General features: G+C 40.1%; 1 protein-coding gene and 1 long non-coding RNA gene across 7 annotated transcripts in view; one reads left to right on the top strand and one right to left on the bottom strand.

The window, feature by feature from the left end:
- Positions 1–18,157, top strand: part of tgs1 (trimethylguanosine synthase 1) — a 98,343-nt gene that overhangs the window by 30,328 nt on the left and 49,858 nt on the right. For 3 of the 6 annotated variants that reach the window (XM_088014915.1, XM_088014912.1, XM_088014914.1), the window contains 2 exons: positions 12,637–12,841; positions 16,889–17,419. In XM_088014915.1, coding sequence (XP_087871041.1) covers positions 12,637–12,841; positions 16,889–17,419 — 736 coding nt within the window. The remainder of the gene's footprint in view (positions 1–12,636; positions 12,842–16,888; positions 17,420–18,157) is intronic. The other 3 variants (XM_088014913.1, XM_088014917.1, XM_088014916.1) reach the window with 3 other exon arrangements.
- LOC148154882 (uncharacterized) lies at positions 2,115–18,147 on the bottom strand. The gene is made up of 4 exons (XR_015765894.1): positions 17,953–18,147; positions 7,788–7,867; positions 2,894–2,950; positions 2,115–2,763 (listed from the first exon to the last, which is right to left on the bottom strand). It is a non-coding gene; the product is annotated as an uncharacterized LOC148154882 (long non-coding RNA).

Below are 18,157 nucleotides of genomic sequence, written 5' to 3'. Positions count from 1 at the left end.
AAGCCTAGTTCACACTACACAGTTTTTTGCCCCAATTTTCCCTCTATAACAGTGTTTCTGAACCTTTTTTGGGCCAGTGCCCCCCATCCTTTATCCAGGTCCTTCACCGGCCCCCATCAGTGAAGATATAGGATAAGAACAAAAGCTAGTTCTTAATCAAATCCTAATGAGTCAGACTGAAAGTGGAGTAATCAGCCTCATGACATTAACATCAACATGAAAAAATATTGAAGAAATAAATATATAAAATCTAATCAAAAACATAAATAAGTGATAAATTCCTTATTGTTATAGCCTGTAAAATATATTTCTTCTTAGTACTATGGTCTCAACAAACCCATGGCACTTCAACAATATTATTTTACCTTTTATCAGAAAACGGTGTCTGATAGTTCTTGCCATACAGCCCTCTGTATTCATTTTTGCTCAAAATGTCTTTCCATACCAGTTTATTCCTCTGTATTTACTTTCGTTTTTTAGTTTACTCTTTCATTTTGTTCATTTATTTCAATTTAGTTTTCTTTGATTAGTTTTATCCTCTCTTGGTTTATTGTTATGTACTCCTTAGTTTTTTTCCTGTTGCTAGTTTTATTTTTATCGTTTGTATTGGCGCTCACCACCAGTACTCACCACCTGCTGCACCGCTTAATCATCATGTTTCACCTGATTTACCCTCATATTGATTTTTTGGCACCTGATTCTCTGATAATGATTCACATCTAGTTTGTTCGTTGCTATGTTCTACGTCCCGGTTCTCCTGTTTTTTTGGGGGGGTTTTACCAACTACGGTGCGGAGCTGTCGGGGAGCATATCGATTAAGAAAAGCAGACTGATGTAAACCTTTTAAAACAACGGAAAAATCCCGGTATTCTGATTAACATTCAAAAGTGCTGTGGTACCGTTTCATACTGGATCACTTACAGCACCAATGTTAACTATATAAAACGAACGATCTCTGTGGTATCACCACAGACAGTGTGGAGGGATTTCTTTATTTAAATTGGTTCAATTTTCAGAGGGATACACAGTGAGGGTATTGTGATTTTAGTCATTACATGTTTACAAGAGTGATATTCCAATGTCCTTCCATGAAGTGTGCAGCATTCAGACGAACATTAACACACTTTTTAATATAAGTTGCAGCACTGCCAAAACATGTGTACAAAAATCCTCAACAAAACATAAAATATTTGAAAATCAGACAATGTGACCTGACAAGTGAATCACAGCAACGTCGTCACCCAGTGTAATGCTGAACTGATGCAGTGAAGCTACTAGTAGCACGCTAAGCTTATTGGCTTAGCGTGGAGCTAAGCCAATAAGCTTAGAAGAAGAAGAGCTGCTATCGATACAGTTGCAGCCAGGCATGTTTTAATGTTACACAATACAGTTTTTAGCAAGTGGCTCAAAGTCTAAACTTGTATTGTTGTGCATTTAAGGTGTAAAGTTTACCTTGGAACAAACACCCCCCCCAAAGGCATTACAGCGCCCCCCTTTTGTAAAAATGTCCGCCAGCACCCCCTGCCGTCCCTGTTGAGAAACGCTTCTCTATAACAGTCTTAGAACATTCAATGTTCTAAGACTGTCGCTTGCAATAACCTTAACCGATCATCTGATCGGATCCAGTCGGAAGAACCTTGGGACCACTCCAATCAAACTTCGGACATATTCAGCAAATTAGATTGTCTTAGCCCGATTATTGCTGCGTGTGTAGTTTTCCCCGACTGGGAGCGAGAAAGTAGCCTGTTGATTCTGACAGGTAGCCAGTCAGAAAGCACGGATTCCCCTCCATGATTTCCCTTCATAAGACACCATGGGCGTAAGGGGGTACGGCAGGGTACTGCATACCCCTAAAAGATTTACCTGCAAGAGAGGAGAGCGGCTGTCTGCTGTAAAAAAACAATGGGTTCACTGTGCACCCAGTAATCAGCTGTGACTGATTAGTTTTTCAAGAACAATCTAAAGCATGACTTAATCAGTTAACCGCTTACGGACGACGGGATCGCCGGCGATCCGAGATGCATACATATTTTTCAAATGCCGGTAGAATTCGAACCACGTAAGGTAGAACAATATTTATTTTTTTTATATAAAACCGTAAGAATTATACTTACTTTTCCGACAATCCACATGTCCCAGAAGCGCTGCATGCTGCACTTACGACTTCATAGATTTATAATAAACAGAGGAGCCGCACATGCCTGGCACATGTATACATGGCATCCCTCTATATGGTTTTTAGATCTCCGCCATCACTTCCTGGTTTGGATCTCCCATTCTCACGTCGACAGAGTAAGATATCGTGAGATATTTTCACAGGACTACATATCCCACGTGTGGCCACAAGGAAAACAACAATGCGTGTTGACGTCACAGAATTAGAGTTTAATCCAGTACAAAACAGCGTATGAATTAACAACAAAACTGCAGAACAACAGAGATACATTCATTACCTGAGACAAAAAAGATAGAGAAAGAAAAGGCAAAGACGCGTCTTTGGAGAGAGCAGGTGCAAAAAAGGCAAAATAGTGGCAGCTATCTGAATTATTACTCCTGTGCACAAACTTTTATAATGAAGGTGTGTCTTTCCTTTTTAATATATTCAATTAAGGCGTACCTCTGGTTGACCAACTGGAAGCTACCTTGAACACTCAGAAAACTTAGAACTTCCCCTAATTTACGGCAAAGATCAAAGGCCATTTGCTCTTTTGTTCAACAAAAAGAGCGGAGAGCTTGTCTTGGCCTTCTGGGTTCTACGGTCATCTGGGTAAAGAAAAACATAAGATGAGATTTCACAGATAGCTGTGGAATCCGGAGTCTCTCCCGTTATCTCTCCTTACATAAATTCTCAGGACAAACTTAAATACAGTAATTTGGTTCAAGGAAAGGTTACCTTCACAAACCCAGTTTTGCTCTTCTGCACTCAGCACCCCAAAAGATTGAGTCCTGCCTTAAACCAAAAATAACACATAAAATCAACAGAACAAAATGAGGTACAATTCCTTTTTCTAACCTATGAAACATAATATTCAATCCTAATTATACAAGTTAACACAATCATTTTCCAAAACCCCATTTAGCATAAATCCTGAGCAATTTTCTAACACTAAACAAAACATTTTCCTTCAAACAATTTCCATTTAATTCTGATATTGTCACAGATAGTACAATTTTCAAATACATTCATCATTTACTAGATTAGTAGTTCTAAAATTAGATGATACAATTTTCGTTAAAAAACATGCTATTAGTACTTAGAAAAATGTCTTAGAAATTAAATGTTAGTGGTTTTAACATTCTATGTTGTATTCAGTTTTACACCATCCCAGATGTTGGTTCTGGAAGACTTTTGATCTTCTGTGAACCAAACAGACTTCTCTCCTCCAGGCTCAAGTGATACTGCCCTCCAGGAGATACTAATTTTATGATCTCCTGTTCCTCTCTGATAACACAACAGGAGCCTCATTGAGAGATCCTCTTTGATCTGCATTTTCCTTCCTGTACTTTGAATACTTACCCATCAATAGTTTAATATTAAATCCTTAACACAAACCTGTTCAAAATTAAGAAATTTGTTCAAAATAAGAATGTTCAATATACCTTTTACACATGCCGTAAGATTAACTGTATTAAACACTAAAAATAATTTTTCCTCAACACTGGTAAATGCATTATATTGAACAAACGACGTAGATTACTATAAAGTTGTCTGCCCTTCATGAACCCAGTTTGGTCCTGGTGAATAATCTTGTCTAGCACTTTCTCCAATCTGTCCGCCAGAGTCCTAGTGAGTATTTTATAGTCACAACAGAGTAGGCTTATAGGACGGTAAGATTCGCATATGAGTGGATCTTTATCTTTTTTGAGCAGTACGGATATATTAGCCTGTGTCATTGTAGGTGGAAGAGCCTTCTTTCTAAATGCTTCTGTATAGACGTTACATAGGTGGGGCAAAAGCTTGGCAGAGAAGCATCTGTAAAACTCGATTGGGAAGCCATCAGGGCCTGGAGACTTTCCCGTTCTCATTTTCTGAATTGCCTGGTCAATTTCTACCAGTTGTATGTCCCCTTCAATAGTAGCCCTGTCTGACTCTTGCAACGTAGGCAACCTCAAATGCTTGAAAAAGTTATGTATCATGTTTGGATCTGAACTGACCGAAGAGTATAGTTCTTTATAAAATGACACAAACTGCATATTGATCTTCTTTTGGTCCGTGGTTATCTCCCCTCCCTCCTCTTTGAGAGCTGGAATGGATCTTGCTGCAGTCTTTTGTTTTAGTTGATGACTTAACATCCTACCTGCTCTTTCACCGTGTTCAAAGTGTTGTTGATTCAGGTTTAGCTACATCTCTATCGCTTTTTCATTCATAAGGAGATCAAATTCTGCTTGAAGGAGCGCTCTCTCTTCCCAGCGGATGTCTGAAGCTGCGGATGCTTGACACTGGTCAATAATTTTAAGCCTGTCACTAATTTCAGACATGCGTTGGAACTTATTTTTTCTGTTGTTTGCGCTGTAAGATATAATTTGCCCTCTAATGTATGCCTTAAATGTTTCCCAACGTGTTCCATAGCTAATGTCCGGAGAGCTGTTGGTCCCAAAAAATATATCTATGTGAGTGTTAATGTAATCCACAAATTTTTGTTCTGTCAATAGTCTGGCATTAAACCTCCAGATTTTCCGAGGTGTTATGTGGCCAGTAAAATGCATTTTCATTATAACAGGGCTGTGGTCTGAAATGACTATGGCTTCATAATCAACTGAAGCCACCATATGCATGAGTTTCTGGTCCAATACGAAGTAGTCGATTCTTGAATAGGACTTGTGTGGGGGGGAGAAAAATGAAAACTTTTTCAAGGTTGGATTTTTGACTCTCCAAGGATCAGCTACGCTGTACGTCTGCATGAATAAGTTGATGCAATGAGCTGCTTTGTTGCTCAATTGGCCAGTCCTCTGTATGGGATTTGATCGATCAATAGAAGAGTCCAGAACACAATTAAAATCCCCGCCTATGATTACATTGTGCGAGTCCAAACATGGGAGAAGCGAAAACAAGTTTTTGAAGAATTGCATATCATCCCAATTTGGAGCATAAATATTAGCAAGAACAACGGGAATATTGAATAGATTACCTTGTACAATAATGAAGCGACCATCCCTATCTCTGATGACGGAAGTTTCCTCAAAAGAAACGTCCGTGTGCATAAGGATGGCTACCCCACGGCCTCTAGCGTTAAAGTTAGAGTGATATACCTGGGTGAAACCTCCTCTCTTAAGCCTGTTATGTTCTTTGTTTAACAGATGCGTTTCTTGCAAATATGCTATCTTGGTCTTCAACTTATCAAGATGTATAAATACTTTGTTTCTTTTAATTATATTATTGAGACCCCTCACATTCCAGCTAACCCATGCTGTTCCTGGTTCAAACCTATTGCAAACACTAATATCTCTTTGAATTAATAGAGTTGTAAAGCCATCTTGTATGTTTGTCAAATCTCAGTTCAGCGTCCCATGCAACAAAAGCAGTCAACCATGTAAAACAGAGTAAATACACAGAATATAATAATGGATGTGTGGAATTAAACAAACCAAAGAACACAGTCAAAATCCTCAAACTCCATAACTCTTGGAACACAAAAACTGACGTATTCATGACCCCTCTCACGCAGATCCAAATTAAAACATTAAATCTCAAGAACAGGAAGGGGGGGAAGGGAGCTCTGTGTGAGCTTCCCACAGAGTCCCGGTATTTACAGTTTCTACACCCATAAGTGTATCCGCTTACCATGACAGCCTGGACCCGACTGGATCCCCATTGATTGAAAGAAAGAACAAAACCCTTCAACTGTGTAGCGGTCATGCTCGTCCGGCCAGGGCGGTACTCATTTCCCCGGAGAGAGCTTTGTGGATATGAACTCTTTTGCTTTTAAAGGGTCTTTGAAGCGATGCTCTTCACCCTCCGGGGTGGTGATCCTGAGCGTAGCCGGAAAAAGAAGGCCATACCAGACACGCTCAAGACCTCGCAGGAGAGACCTGACCTCGTTAAAAGCTGCACGTTATTTACTGACAGCCATAGTATAATCGGGGAGAACCAAAATCTTGTCGCCGTCCTTGGTGGTAAGTTGTTTACCCCCTGTTGCTTTCCTCAAAATAGCCTCCTTCTCATTGAAGTAGTGGCATTTGATCACGATGGCTCGTGGAGGCGCATCTCCGCCGACTGGTTTACTGCGCAGAGTGCGGTGTGCCCGGTCCAGGAGTGGAGTCGAAGCAAGCTGTAATGTCTCCTTCAGAAGTTCAGCCACAAAACCAGACATAAGCTTCCCCTCTTCACGCCCCTCTTTTACACCCATGATACGCAGATTGCAACGACGGGACCTGGCCTCCAGGTCCTCACAGCGAATTTTCAGGGTTGCTAGCTCTTGTTTCATGGCCGATAAGTCTACCTCCATAGCATGGATCGAATCAGAGTGGGTCGCAGTAGCAGTCTCAAGTTCCGCAATGCGGCCCATGGTGTCATCTATTTTGGATTCCATCCTTCCCAGAGCACATTGTAATTCTTGAAGTTTATCTGTGTGTACCTTTGCCGTAGTTGTTAGCGTGGCCATCAGTTCACCGCACAGTCCACCAATAGCAGTTAGCACTTCATCATGGCCGCTAGCATTAGCTTCTTGGGGTTCGACTTGGGGGTTACGCTGTTTGGGCATTTTGCTGGTGTATGCCTACCTTTTTGCTCCCTTAAGTAGTAATGTTCTTAGTCTAATGCAAGACCAGCGCTGAAATTGAGTTATTTTGTGCTAAAATTGAGGGTCCAGTCGGAGCTCAGTTCAACGTGTCCTCACATGGCTCTGCTCAAACCGGAAGTCCAAAATTAATGGTTATATGCCAGACATGGAAAACTGGGATCCACTCCATGCCATGATGTTCAGAATTTAGGTCTCCTGGCATCTCAAGGTGTCAACATTGCAGCCAGTGAGCTGAGGGAAATACAGCTTTATTTTGTAGCAATTCAAGAGCTACCAGCTTTTATCGCTTCGCAAAAAAATTAATTTAAAACTACTTTCACCCCTGTAAGACACGGAGGGGAATCCCAAACAGCTGACACGGTGCAACCCGGAGTCCAGTGGACATGGGAGATGTGCACAGTGACACAGTGGGACAATCATCCAGGAAATGATGGACGAGGAGAGTCTGACTAAAACTAACTGGATGTCAGACAAATTCTGGGGTTTATGTCTGCTAATTTCCAAGCCCAAAAACCACACCCCGCAACTCATTAAATCTGCAAGCGACTTTAGAAAAAAACAAGTGGAAAGCTGCTTATAATAATTGGACTTGGTGAGCAAAACTCAAAATAGTTCCTGTTTTTCCAGCAACAAAATGCACATCTCTCTCCTCCCTCCATTGTTTACATTTCTGTCGCTGCCGATACTTTAGCATAGAACGGCGGTAGAGGAAACAAAAGACGCGTAGAGGAAATAAAATTAAATTCCATAAGAAGATGGTATCACTGATGTCGGTCGTCAGTGATCGACATCGCTGACGATAAGGCTATTCATTCAGGCAGGGCTTAACACTGACACTAGCCACACATATTGCAGGTAGATTGTAGTTGTGACTAGTAAAACACTGATTAATGCCTGGACTTGTATCCATTATTTTGAGCCCATTGTTCTCAGTATAATTGTAAACATTAAAACGGCAAATACTAATTAACTGATGAAGCTTAAAGAAACGACAGAATAGAAAACAATCTAAACACACAAATGGTAACAATGAAAAACATAACTCACCTCATAGCATTGTGCATCGAATGGAGCCGCTGTGTTGTCTTATTTATCCAACGCGGGCTTTTATGGGACTTGTCTGGAATCTGAATGTCGGTGAGAGAAATCAGTTTGTGTATGGTGTATTGCTCTTGCCGTGTGGCTGAACACCACACACTGCACAATCAAATCCGTTATATCTATGATTTTTTTTCGGCTAGTGTGCGGTCTCTTAGGTTTTGAAAAATGTCTGACGATTGACAATTCTAAAATCATGTAGTATGAACTGGGTTTCAGTGGTGCTCATGTTCTTAGCAGCAAGAGGGGCCCCTAAATCAATTCTGCTCAAGGCCTCATACAACCTTGGACCAGCCCTGCATGATGAGGTAAATCCGCTGCACTGCACATGTCTGCTGGATACAGAAGGACAAATAGGAGATTTAATTTATGTGGCCTCTTCCTCTTCCTCTTCCATTTCCTGTCTATTGAGGTTTTTATTTTTAATAAGCGCCACATAGTTTTGGTTGCCCAAGCTTTAAGGAAGACGTTTTTCTGATCTTTGGCCATATGTAGCAACTCTGGATGTCTGTAATACAAAGCATTTGACATGGCACAGTATGATGCAGCACAAAAAATAAATAAAATAAAAATTTTAATCAAAACTAGCGTGCCGTGCGACTGCGAGGCGAGTGCGAAAGCACCGTCTAACTGAGGAACACATAAATCAGAGGTCTCATTCTCGCGGCCCGCAGGCCAATTGCGGCCCGCAGGACGATGTCTCGTGGCCCCCACCGTGATATGAAAGTATAATATTAGTGGGGCCCACAGGGTGAGCGAACCTCTGAAGAAAGTCAGCCATTCCTGCTGAACGCCTGCCGTTCCTCGTCATGGCTGACATTCGGTGCTAGGCTAAGCTACACTGACTTCATGCACACTACGCTTGTAACAATAGTGTGGCCGATAATGGAACAGTCCGGTACCAGTTGCCCTTCCCTGCAGTCACCATTCCAGTACTTTATACCATAAACAAATGCCACGATCAAACGCAGAGAAAGGCGACTGCTACCGGGCTGCTCATCATCCGCTGCGCCGTTGTGACAAGTAGAAGCGGTAATGACATCACACGTCGAGACGTTCTCCATACGTTGCTAGCTGGCTAAAGACTTCTATAAAACATAGAGCAAGAGCGACGCCAAGTGGAATAAACTTAGGGTGCGTTCACACTGCAGCCTAAAGTGACCTAATTCCGATTTTTTTTTTTTTTTTTGGACGTAATGTGACCTGTCTGATCTTTTCATGACAGTCTGAACAGCACAGGTCAGATTCTTTTCGAATGCGACCCATATCCGATACGTATCCGATTCAGAAACGTCCAGGCCGCTTTCATCCGAACTGAACGTCACTGATACTTAAATTCTGCGTCCTGATACGTGCAAGTGGGAAGAAAAACAACTATGATGGTCTATAATGAGGATTAAGTTGTTAATATGCTTCTCCAGTTGGACAACAACTTCAAATATGTAAGCTAAGCTCCACCATTAGCTTCCATGTTTACTTCCGCAAACACTGAGCACTACTTCTTTTTATGGCAGTTGGCAGAACACTGAGAACGCTGACGCTATTGCAGCCTCTACTGCGCATGCGGGACACTTTCAGGTCGTTTGCCCGTTCAGACTGCAGAACACATACAGGTCGCATATGTGTGGCTGTGTGAACGGCCCGGCAAAAAGAATCCGATTTGACAAAAAATCGGAATTGGGTCACTTCAGGCTGCAGTGGGAACGCACCCTAAATTTTGTCACACCCTCATCATGTCTTTGTCAAGCCAGAGCCTGCAGTTCATGTATAGACCCTTTTCACAGTGACGTCAGACAATGGCCGCCATAACTCAAACCTGGGTATCTTTACTTCCGGTGTGATTTTGCCTTGGGAACCAAGCTGAAAAATTCCCGCATTCTCATAATCTTAAGGATATAATAAAAGGTAAGTTTAATAATAACAGGATTTAAGTGTTAGATAGCTGTTATTAATTATTGTAAAATCACCATTCTCTAACTGTGTATAAAATAAACAGCCTCCGATCGGAGAGTAAACCACCTAGCAGCAGCTTTAGCCACATTTAGGAAAAAATATACTCTCTGTCAGCGCTGTAACGTTTAGAGGTTCACTTTCTGTATTTTATAAAACAGTGTTTACGTGTTAGATAACCGTTATTAGTCATTGTCAATTTACCATTCTCCAACCAGCCTCCGATCATGAGTAAACCAGCTAGCAGCAGCTTTAGCCACAGTTAGGAAACATATACACTGCCGCCTGTCAGTGATGTAATGTTTAGAGGTTCATTTTCTGTATTAATGGAAAATAAAGGACATAAAAATAACTTTAATCTGATTACTGGATTTGAAATACGAGCTCGTTAGATTATTCGTTACCGGAAAAAGTGGTCCGATTAGAGGAAGGCATTACAAAGCAGCGGCGGCACCGGACATCTCTGCTTATAACAAACAAACCCCTATTTTATGGGATGAGTGGCAACTCCAGTCTATAATTTAAGAATCTGATCAAGATTAGAGCCTAAAACGTTATAGTTCAAAAACAGTAAAAAGTTCTGGTTAAGGAACAGTTATGTCACGTAGTTAGCTAGCTAACAAAATTCACTAATGCTAAGCTAACGGTTGCGCAAAACAAAAATACCTACCTTCATAGTCAAACAGGTATTGTTCGGTGAAGAATTTCTAGCCTTTGTCTAATTTAGATTTTGTTGTCAGAGAAAATTGGTTTGAAAATCGTGATCTATCTTCAAATCTTATTTTAGGCAAATGTTTTAGAGACTGTGTAAACTCCATGCTCCGGTGTTCTGTCTGATCAACATATGCTGTCAGATATATACATATATATATACATATATATATATATATATATATATATATATATATATATATATATATATAAATATCTAAATCTCTATTTCTATATATATGTCTCTATATAGATATATATAGATATATATGTGTCCATTTTACATATATATATATATATATGAAATAGATAACTTTATCGTTACTTACTATGTACACCGGAACTAAGGATACACAGCTTCGAGCCAAAACGGAGGTTGTGTGACGTCATGTGAAAAGGGTCTATGTATTAGAGAAATAATTAAATGTTGATGACATTTGAGGATATTTTTAAATGGTTTTTTTTTGTGGAATCCTTTATGCGGCCCAACCTCACCCAGACTCTGCCTCCAGCGGCTCCCAGGTAAATTGAGTTTGAGACCCCTAACATAAATGTTATGCGCAGACAGAGTCACCATGTTGAGATGTAAATGCACACACCGCACATAATGCTTTGTTCACAAGGATCTATCATTTTCACCGCATGCTTATCGTGCAACTCTCAAACCATGACTAAAGGGTTATAAATGTGGTTCACATTTAGCTGTACAACCAGAGCTAATGCGGTGGCTTTTATACTTGACTCATTCATACCTTGGTGAAGAATTATCCAAAGAAACATGAGTCCTCACAGGGGTTAATATAAATATCCATACAGGTAAGCCTCTGTGCTGTTTCAGTGAAAGGAGACGTGCGCGATCCGCTTGTTAATGCACAGTACTCACCCACGCCCCTAACTCCTCCCAAACTCCAGTGGACTGACTACTGACCAGCTCTCCATCTCACGGGTTCGAAAAGCCTCTAATTCCTGGGTATTACCACAAATAAGACTGTAAAGAACTTTTGTTTAAGCTGGGAGCGAGAAAGATTCGTCTAAGCTCTAACTACCTTCATCCAGACATTATGACCCGCTTCAGTCTATGATTCAGACATCGGAGTAGCCCCGCCGGTGTCCGAGCTCATAAACCACGTCTGTTCACGGCAGCTCTTTCCCTGTTTATTAACGTGCACTTGTTACCGGCTTAGATAATTTTAGCGACTAGGAATAAGTCCCAGGGTCATTATTTATCTGAACTAAAGAACGTACGAAGCCACCCTAATTTACTAGGACCACAAACACTGGTTTTACAATAATCAGAAGAATTAAATTTAGTTGACTCAATTAATTTAATTGTCCACAGCATCAATTAGACTTTAGTATTTTATTAGCAAGCTTTAGCAAGGGAAAAAAGACATATAGCATTTCAATAAAAATTAAGAAATTAATACTTTTCAGAATTTTTAGAAATTACTCCTACTTCTAACCCTACACTGTGTCTTAATCTAAATAGAGGCTTTGGGGGAGGCAGTATTACTCGAACCCAGATGCAGAGACGATCTTTGGCAGCAGAAAACTTTAACGTCCATGGATGGAGTCCTGTCTTTGTCTTGGCAGAATCCTTTTAGAATAGATCCAAAGTTGAACTGGTGAGAATCCTCAGTGAACTCAGTTCTTTATCCAAATACGATCTTTGTCTATTCCCCATGTCCACTGCAGCATCGTTGGAATCCTTTGGGTTTAGTGTAATCAGTTTTAAAGATAACTTTATTTATTGTTATTATTAAACTAAAATCTCCAGCATGGGGAAGTGGGATGAGCTCGACTTTTCTCGACACGCTCCAAAGTAAACTTCAGAGATGTAGCAGCAGCACCTGTGGCAGCCAATGTGCAGAGGCACCAGCGGTGTGATTGGTGCATGCTGCCGGCTCTTTAACCTGTTCAATGCATCAACTATAAACCCATCTTTCAGGAATAATTCTGCTCTGCCAGTGAAATGCTCGAAGCAGCAAAGATGCCTGCAGTCCACTTTCTTTTTTTTTATCTTATTTTTATTTTTTAAATCATGGTGGCCCACTAGGCTTATAATATATTGTAATAAATCCTGATCATGTTAGTGTAAAGTGTGCTTGAGGCATCTTCTTCTTTTTTGTCACGACAGAAAAAAAGAAGGCCAAACAGAAACCCCATCACGCGTACAGAAGAACTGCCTAGAGGTAAGGAGGTAGGCAAAGATTTCCAGCAGGTCTTCAAAGCAGCTCTGTCTGACCATTGTGTGATGTCTGAAGAGGGACATCAGAATGAAGTGGACCAAGTAATGGATGTTGCAGAGGAGATCCATGACACTTCCTGGGAAAACTACTGGGGTAAGAAGAGCAACACAATGTGTACATGGACATTTAACTATTGGGGGGCTATTTAGGACAAAAACTATTGTTTTCTCTCTCACACACACGACTACAGACTAGGGCTGAAACAATTCCTCGAATGATTCGAGTACCTCAATTATTAAAATTCCTCAAGGAAAATTTACCTTTTTACTTTTGTTAATTTATATTTTATTATTTAGCGCACCGTGTTCCAGCCGGAACATTATTTGCGTTGCGCGGAGCTCTCACTTCCGCCTGTGAGTTGTTGACGCAAGCTAAGTGTTTGCAGCGTAATGTCTAATTTTCAAGTTAAGCCCTGGGGATTTTATTGATTCATAATGCCGGGGTTTACATCGTTTTTGGGGGACCAATAAGCATCCTTAACATGAATGGCACAATCCCTGGAGTACGGCAGCCTTTCTCCTCCGGGCGCTGCGGGTTCGAAGCGAATGGCAGGAAGTGGAGTAAGTGGATAGACTGAACACAGCAGGCAGCTGAGTAGTTGATGGTTACAGTGTAAGTGTAGCTTTACGGACAAACCGCACAATAAATTTCATATCATCCCGGTCTGAACAAACGGATGGCGGAGTGCATCATGTCGGTACATGGCTGGTAGATGAGTTTCTGAGTGTGACGAACAAAGGTGCCATAAATATCCTGTATTGCCCCCTCCCCCACTCCCCCTCCACCCCACGTTCTTACTTTCATCCCTGGTCTACCGGTCCTGTTCTCCCCCCTAACCCCCCCGTCTACAATAGGTTTGTTTGTTCATCCTTCCCCCACTTATTTTCGTCTGTCCCCTGGTCTCTTTCCTCCCCTCCATCCCCATCTTACGTTCGTTTGCTCACCTGCCCCTCACTCCAAGCACCCCCCCCCCCACTCCAAACAGCATTTCCTGTATTCTCAAACCCAAACCTTGACAGGTATGGGGCAAGGTGAGGGTTCATATATTAAACTCACTGAAGGTGAATACATAAACTAAAAGCTGGATTTTGGACATTTTTATGAGCGTATTTGATTTATTTGTTGTTCAGGTTTTCTTAGAAAGCGAGCTATTATTATTACAGGTTAGTTTTCTAAACTACAAAAAAGTAACTTTTAGGAATGCTCAAATATGAAAAATTGGGCTGATATTAATATCCGTTAGTAACACTGCTCTTAGGCAAGATTTACCAATATTTTATCCATTGTTTTTAATCAGATTACTCGATTAATCGTAAGAATAATCGATAGATTACGCGATTACTAAAATATTCGCTTCCAACAGCCCTACTACAGACTGATAAAACTGTCACTATATTGTGACAGGCTGGCTGGTCTGGACCTCAATTTTAATCTGTGAAAATTGAGGTCCTCAGTTCTGTCTGCAGAAATGCACTGCTTGGTCAGAAACAACCACTTAGAACCAGGAAGAGAGCCTTAGGGGGGTAAACCAGCTGGTGTACATGCTGCTCACACTCTTCCCCCCTGTTCTCTGCTATGCTATGCTACAGCTACTTCCAAGTGGTGAGACTGTGCTTAAGTACATTTTTCATGTATCTGAACTTTATTTCAGTAGATTTAATTGTGAATGCTTTAGATTTTTACTCTACATTTTACAGTAAGTATCTGTACTTTTTTCACATTTCTGTAAAATGTAGTGTTATAAGTTACATCCAAGTCGCATTGCACTTTTTTGATTTGTTCATTAGTTTGAAAGTAATCAATTATTCTGGTGTGACCTTTGCCTCCCTTGAAAGCATGAACTTCTAGCTTTCAAAAATTCACAGTCGAATCTGAAAAAAACATATTGAGGTAAGTTAAGTTGCTAAACGCTATCTGACTTTTGGGTGTGAAATTAATTTAGGTTAGTGAAGTTTTATGCAATCTTACTAAGCTTCTTGTCGAAATCGACTGCAATAAGTAAACACAATTAAATTGTTAGAAGCTAGCGTGAATGTCCAGTAACGTTGATTGCTACGGTTGGGGGCGCATGGAGCTTAGTGTCCCCTGCCACGAATGTCCCAGGTAACGTTAAACTACATTTTACAGTAAGTACAGATACTGGTTATTAAATTAATGTTGGCACCTTGTGAATAATCGTTTCATATTAATATTTACAGTCATATTCAATACATTAGAATATGTGTTTCGATGAGCCTCGTTTGAATTAATCTGTATGATGTGTTTAAGGAATACTACCATGACGCAGGGCATCTCTGAAATTCTTATGCATAGAATCTCAAATCTAAATCTAAACTGTGTTGCAGAGAGTAAACACAATAAAAGCATGCCTTATATGCAACATTGTTCAATAAAATGGCACATTACTAATGTATTAAAAGTAAATACACTTATGACATCAGGACATAAGTGTACTTAATGTCATTAGGTACACTTAATGACATTAATACATTAAGTATTTTTAAAAGCCAGTATTAAAATGTTAATGTGATACTTTTACTTTCACTAGAGTGCATTATGTCTGTTTATTTGTACTTTTATTTACCATAATACATTGCTTGTATACTTTCTCCACCACTGCTAGTTCTTTTCAGCTGGGCATGGCATTGTTGACACTTACTGTTACAGAGTTGGCACATTAAGCAGCGCGTACACAAGCATGTTTGATGGTGCTAAAACCCTTCTCCTGACTCTGATTGGTTGTTTCTTGTTGGTGCATTTCTGCTGGTAGCAGCAGGAGCACTGGGATGAAATAGTTTTTTCACACTTTATCTGCCTCAAACCACAAAATAATTGGTTTTAAAAAACTCCTAAAAACAGATACATAGTGTAGCTTTAAAGAGTTGAAAAGAGAGTTAGAGTTGAAATCAAATTTATTGCTTTTTTTGTTGCTTCTGTTTTGTAATAAGTTATCTCTTGTTTCTATTTTATGTTTTGCAATATCAAAACTAGATTTTATTTTGATGTTGTAAATTCCTTATTAATTATCTGAGTTTATAATGGGGTAGAAATAAAAATGTTTGTACTTGTATCTCTTTTTGGAAATGGAAGAAGTAAATGTAATGTGTATGTTGAAGCTAAACCTACTAGATTGTGTTCTTCATTAACACAACACACTAATTTAGCATAATGACATGAATCTATTGGAGAATTGAAAGGTGACTATACTCTTAACTATACAAGTAAAAGAAATAACGCACGGAGACGTAATTCTTGGTGCTAGGCCACAGACGAGCTTCGGAGATTTATTACCCTCTGCCACGGATTCCTCGTTATATTTTCATCAGTTCAATACTCAAAAATCTTCCAAAGTCTCAACAAAAAATCTCTCCATATTCTTAACATCACCCTTTTTTATGCACTCTCATCTTCACTGATGTGAGTTGGAACGTCACGACCAATGGCGTTGCTACCCTTGATTTGCGTAAAGATTCTGGCAGGCCTTATACTAAGTGTGTGTTGGACGAACTTTAAAATATTTGAGACCTCATGAACTCAACATCTGTTCCTTTTCAGAATTGCTGAATAGGCCAATTTGTCGCAAATTGTTCTCATCTGTCCAAACAGCCTTCTTTTCCAAGTCATTTTTGGTTCCATTTGTGCTTTGCACACAAATGGAAGGAAAGGAGTCAGGTCAGTTTGACCTAGTGAGGCGCCAAAATCCTTTCGCAAAAACAACTCCTTACAAATCAAAATACAACGCCTTGATGTCAATTACTAATTAGCTCATTACAAACAGAATAATGTAAAGGAAAAGATCCTAAATAAAATAATTTTTACCCTAAAGGCTTTTGAAATATCCCTATTAATATGCCTGTTTTCACATAGACGCATTAGGCAGCAGAATATAACCACTACTTACTGTTGAAGCACAAAACAAGGGTTTTAAAGGTTGCGATGTTGACAATGTATCATTTATGAAAAATTACATGTGATGACTGCTGAACTTATTTCAGTTATAGAATGAATTAAAATACCTTTTAGAGTTTTAGCATAGTTAAAATATAAGAAAAGATCTTAGAGGGAGCTCAACTGGAACTATGCATTAGGACCTAAAAATCTATTTTTCATTGTTGTTTTCTTGTTTTTTACACCATAAAGTTCAGAATGGACAGAACCTGCTGTGGACCTCCTGGCTGGAAAAGCATCCAGACACCAGTGCTCCATCTGGAGACCATCTTGGAGCCATCACTGCTCCCTGGAATAATCCAGACACAAAAGCTCTCTGGGACCAACTGGCTGCAGAGACTTACTACTTGTATTGGGAGCGATTTTCATATTGGACATCACTGGGGTGGACTACTGAGCCTCAAATGTGTAACTCGAACACTAGTGATGAAGTGGAGAGTGACGCTCTGATACAGTCAGAAGAACAAAGTGAAGGGGAAACTAGAGCTGGGAGCCGAGAGGAAGAAAATAAAGTTGATATTATGAGTAATCTGCTCAGAGAAAACTGCATAATAGAGCAAAGCAGGAGCTGTGCAGCTGACTTGGAGACCAACAGATTCCTGTTTTTTAGAGCTGATGTTGGAATGCAGTCAGATGAGTGTTACTGTGGGGAACCTTCAGATGCTGGGGATGATCAGAAGGAACCTGCTGGGAGCTCTCAGGACAGCTCGGCTAAACAAACAGGTAGTGTGCCTCAGTAATAATGTGTCAGTTTGCAGCATGATTATCTTAAGCTGCTTATTAATAATGTATCCAATGAAAAGTGAAAAGAACCCTTGAAGTAGGGCTGTATATTGATTCTACGATATGTATCGATATTATCCACCCTCTGAAAGTATCGATTTCGTCCATAGGCTTGTAGCATTTTTTTAACATGTCTGGTTTGTGACGGCATAGCAGGAAGACTCAGCCTCCCCCAGTCTCACTTTCAACTTGTGCTTAAAGTGCACATTATAAACTACACACCAGTTTTTAAATTGTGTTAATAGGCCAAGTAAAACCGGAGTCATGCTAAAATTAGTAAACCAAAATTTTTCGGCTTTTCCGGTTATGTGAAAGAGAATAAGCTTCCAAAAGTAAAAAACGAAACGCAATATTAGATTCCTTTGTTTTTGGAAATCTCAAATCTTCAATAAATAACTATGGGCTGTATTTTGTTGCTGAGAAATGAAGTAAAGTTGCGCAAGTAACCGTGAAAGAGAAGCAGAACAGATTACCTGAAGAATGAGGGTTGATAACATCCAAAGGGGTGCGCAGCATGCAGCGGCGCTGTGTTTTGAGCTGGAAAACGAAGAGGGGAAACCTGCAGCCGGAATCTGCGGTGCAGTGAGGATTTCCATGATAACGATAGCGGATCGATCATTCTTTCTAGCAACTGACAAAGAGTATCAGAGACTGAGAGTACGATGAGATCCTGGCAGT

The sequence above is a fragment of the Poecilia mexicana genome, unplaced genomic scaffold (genome assembly GCF_051168715.1).
Source record: "Poecilia mexicana isolate PSO_F unplaced genomic scaffold, ASM5116871v1 scaffold_17, whole genome shotgun sequence".
Classification (NCBI taxonomy): Eukaryota; Metazoa; Chordata; class Actinopteri; order Cyprinodontiformes; family Poeciliidae; genus Poecilia; species Poecilia mexicana.
This window is presented reverse-complemented; position numbering and strand designations above follow the sequence as displayed.